Source organism: Arachis ipaensis, chromosome B6 (genome assembly GCF_059453495.1).
Source record: "Arachis ipaensis isolate K30076 ecotype BB chromosome B6, ASM5945349v1, whole genome shotgun sequence".
Lineage (NCBI taxonomy): Eukaryota > Viridiplantae > Streptophyta > Magnoliopsida > Fabales > Fabaceae > Arachis > Arachis ipaensis.
The window spans coordinates 37,475,394-37,484,973 of record NC_142441.1 but is presented as its reverse complement, the minus strand read 5'-3'; the positions used below and the strand labels follow the sequence as shown (position 1 = coordinate 37,484,973).

Below are 9,580 nucleotides of genomic sequence, written 5' to 3'. Positions count from 1 at the left end.
GCATAGGTATTCATCAAATTGTATTTCCAGACTAAAAGAAAACAGAATATAAGGGTCTCCTAATTATCAAAACAAGAAACAAAATTCTTAATCCACTATCTACAATCTATTTCTAGAAGGTAGGAAAACATAAATTTTCAACTGAAACCCAAACTATCTAAATTGAAAAATTTTAACTACTTCTAAGAAAGCAATAAATCAAAAGGATATAAAGTGTTGGGGTGCCTCCCAACTAGCACTTCTTTATCGTCACTAGCTTGACGTTCTTCCTTTGTTAGCTGAGGTTGTAGCTCACTCTCTTCTCATCCAATGAGTCCCCTAGGTAATGCTTGAGTCTATGTCCATTCACAATGAAGGTCCTTTGTGTTTTGTCTTCCATGAGCTCTACATGGCCATAGGGGGATACATTGAGGATGGTGAAGGGTCCTGACCATCGAGACTTAAGCTTCCCAGGGAAGAACTTGAGTCTCGAATTGTACAGCAGCACCTTTTGCCCTTCTGTGAACTCCCTCCTTGCTATCTTCTGATCATGCCACCTTTTTGTATTCTCTTTATAGATCTTTGTACTCTCATATGCCTTGTTCCTAAACTCCTCCAGCTCATTCAGCTGGATAAGCCTCCTTTCTCCAGCAACTTGTTCATCAAAATTCAACATTTTTATAGCCCAAAATGCTCTATGTTCAAGCTCAACTGGTAAGTGACAAGCCTTACCAAACACCAATTGGTATGGAGATATTCCAATAGGTGTTTTGAAGGCTATCCTGTAGGCCCATAATGCATCATCCATCTTCTTAGACCAATCATTTCTTGAGCTTCCAACAGTTTTTTCAAGAATTCTTTTAAGCTCTCTGTTTGAAATCTCTGCTTGCCCGTTGGTTTGTGGGTGATATGGAGTTTCCACCTTGTGCTTGACTCCATACTTAGAAAGGAGTGCTTCAAGTTGCCTATTGCAGAAGTGTGTCCCTCCATCAGTGATGAGGGCTCTAGGCACCCCAAATCTGCTGAAGATGTTCTTTTTCAAAAAGCTCATTACAACTTTGTTGTCATTTATTGGAGTGGCTATGGCTTCTACCCAGTTTGATACATAATCTACAACCACCAATATATAACTATTTGAGTGTGAGGATGGGAAAGGTTGATGGGAGGAATACCGTCGGTAAGGAATTTCACAAGATTTTCGCGTTGCAAGTATAGCCCTCAACCGACAAATAATTCGCGAATCAAATTTTGAAGGAATTGGTTGTCACAAGTTCAACCCCAATAAAAGTAAGCGAAGTATTCAAACCTCGGGTCGTCTCACAAGGAATAGGCAAACATGTACATCAACATTGGTTAGAATTCTGGGGTTGCAAGTCATGAGCAAGAAATTAAACTAAGAATCCTAACAAGCAAGTAATCTTGAAGTGCAAGAAACTAATTCAAGTGACTAAAGCAAGATGTGAGCAATTCCAAACTAATAAGATAACATCCAATATAATTCTACTCTAAAACTAAACAAATAACTATAACTAAGACAAAGCAATTAGGATTTTTGGGGTTTTCAAATATGAATAATAAAAGCAACTCTTGGCTAGACATGGGAATTGGGGTCACCATCCTTATCTAATAATCATATCTTGACAATTATGAGAAACCAAACTCATTAAGTTTACTTCTATACTTGAAGTATATTAAATGGTTTAGTCAACATCAACCCATAAGGTCCAACCTAGCTACTAATTGATTTAGTAGTAGGCTAGTGTCAATGGTTATCAAATTGACCACTAAGGGTTCCCAAATCATCAAATCCATTAGACCCAATGACTCAAGTTTACCTAATTCCCTTAGCCTAGGCCAAGAGTAAAGAGAACTACTCCATAATCAAGGAAACATTTCATCAAACACATGGTAAGCATTACTAAAAGACATATTCAAATTGCAACTAAATTGAAATTAACAAGTACCCACTAACAATTATCAATGTAAATTCACTCAAACAACACAATTAATCATGCAAATTATCAATGTAACATTAACAATTCAAGATCCATAAGATTCACAAAATGGGTAGAAAATGACAAGTAGCAAGAAAACATGAATCTAACACAAGATTTAAACAAAATTATACTAAGGAATTCAAATTAAGCAATCAAAACTAGTAATCAACAAGATCCAATTCAGAATTTAACAAGGGAAGATCAACTCAAACTAGATCTAGAGAGGAACAAGGGTTTCTCTTTCTAGAAGAACCAAAAACCAAAAACTAGCTAAATATTATGTCTAAGTGTGAATGAATGATCCCCCCCCCCCTTTTCCCCTAGCATCCTTGGGTCTTTTCCATGCAGAACCAGCTTGAATTTGGGCCTCTTGAGCCTCAAAAATCACCAGGCACGATTTTTTTTAATGAGGTCACGTGCAGCTTGTCGCGCGTACGCGTCATGCGTGCATGCGCCTCGATTGGTTTTGCGATCCACGTGTGCGCGCCACGTACGCGTGCACGCCGGCGTGGATTTCTCTAATCCGCGCGGATACATCGATCTTCGCGCATAGCTTCCAGCTGTCCACATCCACGCGTGCGCACAAGGTGCGCGTGCGCGCCCATGCTGAAATTCCCAAAATCCAAATCTTCATGTTCCTTCCTCTTGTGCATGCTTCCTTTCTCTCTTCTAGGCCATTCTTGCCCCATAAATTCTGAAATCACTCAACAAACACGTCACGGCATCGAATGGTAATAAAAGAGGATCAAAATATAGTAATTCTAGGGTAAAAAAAAGCATGTTTTCCATCTTGAAGCAATATTAGGAAGAGAACACAAAACCATGCAATTCTTGTGAATAAGTGTGAAAAATATTGACAAAACCCCTCAAATTCTACACAATATAAACCACAAAATTGGAGTTTATCAAATCTCCCCACACTTAAACCAAGCATGTCCTCATGCTTAAAAATAAAAAGACCAAAGATCATGGTAAGAAAGGGTTTATGAAGTGCAAATTACCTAAATGAATGCATGCAACTAATGTAAGAGCATCTATCTACTTGGTCAAGGGTAAATCTATCCTCCAAGAACACATATGAGCATACGGGGCGAAAATGATATGTAATTCATAAATTCTACCAATTTGAACATTACTGTGAAGTGCATATAACTTGCTAGATGAACGCTTGTGAAAGCCGGGAACAAGGAGTTGAGCATCGAACCTTCATCGGAAGTGTATCCGCTCTATTCGCTCGAGTGTATAGGGTTCGTCATTCAATCCTCTCCTAATCATGCTTTCCAAGATTTATCTTTCATCTAACAATCAACAATTACTTAATGCATGTATACAAGTATCATGAGGTCTTATTCATGGGTTGTAACGGGGCTAGGGTGGAGGTAAGGATGCATATGGTCAAGTCAGCTTGAAATTTGAATCCTTGATTAACCTAAGATCCCACCAGACACATAGAACAACCTATACAGCTATAATACAATACCTAGCTACCCATGGGTTTCACTTTTTCGTATACTCATGCATTCTTTTCAATTCACATCCCATATGCATTGTTATTATTACTTTGTCTTGGGGCATTTTTGTCCCCTTTCATTGCTTTCTCTCTTTTTTTTTATATTTTTGTTTCTTCTATTTTTTTCTATTTCTTTTTCTTACATTCTCATATATACACATAAATTTTTTTTCCTTTTTGGTCCCCTTTTTCTTGGGATTTCATGTACAAAAGTTTCAATGCATATGGTTCAATCATTCAATACATGAGTATGTTCCCAATTCCCAAAATTTCCGATTACAACTACAAATACACGCCTTTACATCTACCCAAGTTGCCAAGTACACCCCCCCTATTTGAATGATACACACCTTCACTCACCTAAGCTAATCAAGGATCCAAATCTAGGGACATTCATTGTTTTTCACTTAGGGTTGTTGATGTGCTCTATTTAAGAACAAAAGGGTTTATCATGGGCTCAAAATTGGTTAGCAATGGTAGATAAAAGGGTTAAGGCCATTTGGGAAAAGTGACTATTAAAATGATGGCCTCAATCATGTAAATACATTCATACACAAAGTAATAGACATATAGAATCAGACAAAGCAAGGATTACAATCATAGAAAGAGAATAATGCACACAAGAATGGAAAATAGTGGTTAGAAGATATAACCACACAATAGGCACAGAGGAGAGTTTGTTTTTAAGTTCCTTAAAAGCTATCATGCATCCATCATCAAAAACAAAAGGTACATTAGAGACTAGTAGGTTGCTCAAAGGTTTGGCAACCTTGGAAAAGTCTCTAATGAATCTCCTGTAGAAGCCAGCATGTCCTAAAAAACTTTTAATTACCTTAACATTGCAAGGTGGGAGCAACTTTTTAATCACCTCCACCTTAGCCTTGTCCACCTCTATGCCCCTTTTGGAGATCTTATGACCAAGGACCACCCCCTCTGTAACTATGAAATGGCATTTCTCTCAGTTCAAAACAAGGTTGGTCTCTTGGCATCTCTTTAACACCAAGGCTAAGTGGTGTAAGCAATTAGAATATGAGTTACCAAATACATAAAAGTCATCCATAAATACCTCAATGAATCTTTCAATCATGTCTGAAAATATGGAGAGCATGCACCTTTGGAATGTTGCAGGTGCATTGCACAATCTAAAGGGCATTCTCCTATAAGCAAAAACACCATATGGACAAGTAAATGAAGTTTTTTCCTGGTCTTTGGGGTCTACAACAATTTGGTTGTAGCCCGAATAACCGTCCAAGAAGCAGTAATACTCATGTCTAGCCAATCTCTCAAGCATCTGATCCTTGAAAGGTAAGGGGAAGTGATCCTTCCTGGTGGCCTCATTAAGCTTCCTATAATCAATGCACATGCGCCACCTGGTCACCGTTCTTGTAGGTATCAACTCATTCTTCTCATTCGGTACAATAGTGATCCCTCCTTTCTTTAGGACTACTTCTACCGGGCTTGCCACAACTTTAATACTTCTTTTTGGACCACTTCATTCATGGTCGGATTCAGCCTTCTTTGTTGCTACTTTGAGGGCTTAGCACCTTCTTCAAGTAGTATCTCGTGCATGCACATTGAAGGGCTGATTCTTTTTAAGTCTGCAAGTGTCCAGCCTATGGCATCCTTGTGCTGTTTCAGCACTTGGATAAGTTCTTCTTCCTGCTCTTCACTCAAACTTGAATTGATGATCACTGGGTAAGTGTTGTTATTACCCAAATATGCATATTTCAACCTTGGTGGTAAGGTCTTCAACTCGAGTTTTGGTACCTCTACTTCTTTACTGTCTTTGGGGTTCAACATGATTGAATTCTCCATGGTTCCTGGTGGTTGTTCTCCACTTGATGCTTGCTGCTCTAACTCAATAGCTCCTTCACATTGTTCTTCTTCCAAAACTCCTTGAACTATCTGTTCTATGGTGTCTACCATCATGCATTTTCCTATGGATTCCTTGGGGTAACTTATTGCCTTGAAGACATTGAAGACCATCTTCTCTTCATGTAATTTCAAGACTAATTCCCCTTTTTGTACATCAATAATGGCTCCAGCAGTAGCTAGGAATGGCCTTCCTAGAATGATTGATGTGTTAGCCTCTTCTTCCATATCCAACACAACAAAGTCAGCTGGAAAAATAAATTCTTCCACTTTCACCAGCAAGTCTTCTACTACCCCATGTGGGAACTTGAAGGTTCTGTCACCTAATTGGAGTGCCATTCTTGTTGGCTTGGCTTCCTCAATCTTCATCCTCTTCATCATGGTTAGGGACATGAGATTGATGCTAGCTCCTAAGTCACACAAGGCCTTCTCAATGTTGATATCCCCTATGATGCAGGGGATTTGGAAACTCCCTGGGTCCTTCATTTTCTAGGGTAGCTTCCTTTGTATTATGGCACTACACTCCTCAGTTAGCACTATGGTCTCTTTTTCTCCCCATTTTCTCTTTCTTGTCATGAGCTCCTTCAAAAATTTGGCATAGAGTGGCATTTGCTCCAGTGTCTCAGCAAATGGTATGTTGATTTGGAGCTTCTTGAAAATCTCTAAAAATCTAGAGAACTGGCCATCCTTCCCATCTTTCCTCAGCCTTTGTGGATATGGTGCCATTGGCACATAAGGCTTCAAGATTGGCTTTGGTGGTGATGGGGCAGGGGTCTCCTCTTCACTCTTATCTTCAGGCTTCTCTGCAGCTCTTTTTTGTTGGTTGCTCTGACTTAGGGTTGCTTCTTCTACCATAGGTGATGGCTTTGTATTCCCCTCTTGGGTTAGCCATGGTATCACTGGAAAATGTATATGTGGACATAGGAATTTTCTTGGACAAAATCCCTACTTGTGCTTCCAATTTTGAAATGGCTGCGCCTTGATTCTTCATATTTGATCCGTACTCTTCTTGATTGGCATCTATCCTCTTGTCAGCTTGTGTTTGTCTCTCCAAAAGAGTGGAAATAGCTCCTGTCAGCTGTGACGACAATTATGCTATTGCAGCTTCTACTCTCTCAAAGTTGCTTTTGATCTCACATGGTTGCATGGGTGAGGTTGATGTGTCTTGAGGGTGGTTGTTGTGCATTGGTTGCGTGGAATGATATGATGTATTTTGTGCATTGTGGTAGGGTCTGTTATTGTTTGATTGATGGTTGGGGTTGTGATTGTGGTATTGATTGGCTTGGTATGGCTTTGTATGATCTGGATTATGGTTTTGTTGGTTCTCCCACCCAAAATTTGGGTAGTTCTTCCAGCCTGCATTGTACGTCTTAGAGTTTGGGTCATATAGAGGTCTAGAATTATTCACATAATTAGCTTGTTCCCATTCACCTTCGACTTTTGGTGTATCCCCTTATTGAGGGGCTTGGGCTTGGATAGCTGAGACTTGGTTACTCTTCATCTTCTTGGTCAAGGCTGCTAGTTGTGCAGTGATCAATTTGTTTTGGGCCAACAAGGCATCCATTGAGTTGAGCTCCATCACTCCTCTCTTTTGAGTTCTTTCTGAAGCATAGAAGTACTCATTCTCGGCTACAGTCTCTATGACATCTATGGCTTCTTCAATGGTTTTCTTCTTGTTGAGTGAACCTCCAGAGGAATGATCTACTGCTTGCTTGGACTCATATGACAGTCCTTCATAGAATATGTGTAGTTGCACTCACTTATTGAACATATCAGGTGGGCATTTTCTTGTCAAATCCTTGAACCTCTCCCAGACTTCATAGAGTGTTTCAACATCTTGTTGTCTGAAAGTTTGTACCTCAGCTCTTAGCCTGTGGACTCTCTGTGGAGGGTAAAATCTTGCTAGAAGTTTATTTACAACATCATCCCATGTGGTTAGACTCTCCTTGTGGAATGCTTCCAACCACTTTGCTGCCTTATCTCTAAGTGAGAAAGAGAACAAAAGTAGATTGTAGGTGTCAGGGTGCACACCATTAGACTTTACAGTGTCACAAATTTTCAAGAATGTACTGAGATGTTGATTTGGGTCCTCCTGGGCTCCTCCTCCATATGAACAATTATTCTAAACAAGTATGATGAGTTGAGGTTTTAACTCAAAGTTGTTAGCATAGATTGTTGGTTTGAGGATGCTGCTGCCACAGTTTCCTGGATTTGGGTTGATGTAGGAGCCTAAGACTCTCCTCTCTTGCCCAACATGATTTCCAGCATCTCCTCCAACATTGTCTTGTACTTCATCATCCATGGTAGTTCTCAGATCTTCCTCCACTAGTTCCTCTCCAACTATGCATTTGCCTCTTGCTTCCCTCCTTAATCTAAGGAAGGTCCTCTCAATTTTACTATCAAAAGAGGATGAAGTTTCTCCCCTTCTACATGTCATACATTCAACAAATAGCAAGTAGAGAACAAGTGAAAGAATCACTCTAGTGAAGATTAGTGGTTAACTTGGTTGATGCAATTAATCAAACAGTTAGAAGAGTGGAAATTTGAACAAAGAATAGCTAAACTAATCAAGGTAAAAATAAGGAAAACAGAGTGGACAGAAAAGTAAAAAAGCTAAAAGAAAATAACAAGGTAATAAAATGGCTTAATCTAGCTCTCCAATAAATTTAATCATTGTCAAATTCAAACCAATCCCCGGCAACAGCGCCATAAAACTTAATGATCAGAATTCACACCCCATTATAAAATTTGTGAATCCGTTCTTTTGGCAAGCGCACCAAAATTATCGCCAAGTAATAACCCACAGTGGAGTGGGATCGTATCCACATAGTTTGATAGATTTGAGCAACTTTAATCAATTGGTGAATTAGTCAAGCTAAGCAGAATAGCTTGTGATTACAGAATTGTAAATGTACAGAAATATAAATGACTCAAAAGTAAAGGAAAGCAGTAAATAGCAAAATTGAAAATGGCAACAAAATTAAAGAGCAGAAACTTAAATGACTTAATAGTAAATGGGAATGGGGGAATTGCAAAATGTAAAGAAAGCTATAGAGAAAGTAGAAGATAAGAATAAGGGAATTCATTGAGATGAGGAGATGTTGTCTCTTTGGATTAAATCCATCTCATATCCTCTTCAATCATGCAACTCATTGACCTCTTGGCAATCATGATTGATTGAGCCCCAATCCCTTGGTGACTCAATCTCTCAGATCTTGATCAATAGCCAATTCCTTGGTCTAATTGCTCATGAAGAGAGATATGCTTAGTCCCTGATTATACCACACATCATCATAGGTCCAAGTAGAGGGAGGATTTTATGTCACCATATCCAAACACCAAAACCCAGATCCTACTCAAGTGTGAAAAGGAATTTCTAGCATGATTTCATGTTTCCTTTTCCAAGGTTCTCATGAAACCCATTTGTGTTCAACCCCTTTTCCAAGGTGATTGAACACTAGCATGAAGAACGAAATTCCTTCTAGCAAATCAAAGAGAAGATGAAGAGAAGAAGAAATTCACTATCATTAATCCATCAAGTACAACAGAGCTCTCTCTCTCAATGAGAGGGAATTTAGCTACTCATAGCTCAAGAAAAAGTAAAAGATGAAAAAAGTGAATCTAACTATGCTTCAACCAACAGCTCAACTGCTTAACTCCTTCTTCAGTACTTCCAAGGGGTATATATACTACTCCTAGAAATAGCAAGTAAAGAAAAATACAAAAGTGAAAGTAAAATTATATTTTGGAGGGAAAAGAAACTCATAACACGTTATCTCACAGCTGGCGTGTGATTGGCGCTTCAGTTGCATGCCACGTCTTGCTCTGATTCTGCCTTGGCGTGCCACGCTCAATCCTCAAGTGGCGCGCCTCCCTTCACTGACCACCCTGGCGTGCCACGCCTTCGAGCCCAAGTGGCATGCCCAGGCCTTTTTAAAGACTTGGATAGCCTGGCTTGCCAAGCCTTCGAGCCCAAGTGGCATGTCCAGGCCTTTTTAAAGACTTGGGTAGCATGGCATGCCACGCATTCGAGCCCAAGTGGCACGCCCAGGCCTTTTCCTCTCATTGTTAGCTTCTGAAAATTTGAACTAGCATGGCACGCCCAAGGTTTGGCGTGCCACGCCCATGGTATGTGCATGATCTATCTCTCTGGAAAGTTGAACTAACGTGGCACGCCCAGGGTTTGGCGTGCCACGCCCTTCATGTGCTTGGCTCCTCTACT

General features: G+C 39.7%; 1 protein-coding gene and 1 non-coding gene across 2 annotated transcripts; one reads left to right on the top strand and one right to left on the bottom strand.

The window, feature by feature from the left end:
• Positions 1–274: 274 nt before the first annotated feature.
• On the bottom strand, positions 275–655 carry LOC148555169 (uncharacterized). The gene has a single exon (XM_088490617.1). It carries the CDS (start codon positions 653–655, stop codon positions 275–277), a length of 381 nt encoding a protein of 126 aa, XP_088346743.1.
• A 6,469-nt stretch (positions 656–7,124) lies between these two features.
• On the top strand, positions 7,125–7,231 carry LOC148555168 (small nucleolar RNA R71). Its single transcript, XR_015886805.1, has one exon. It is a non-coding gene; the product is annotated as a small nucleolar RNA R71 (small nucleolar RNA).
• The last annotated feature ends 2,349 nt before the right edge of the window (positions 7,232–9,580 follow it).

Bases quoted from the DNA above. Each gene is read 5' to 3' on its own strand.
- LOC148555169 (XM_088490617.1), bottom strand. From the start codon at position 655: ATGTTGAATTTTGATGAACAAGTTGCTGGAGAAAGGAGGCTTATCCAG.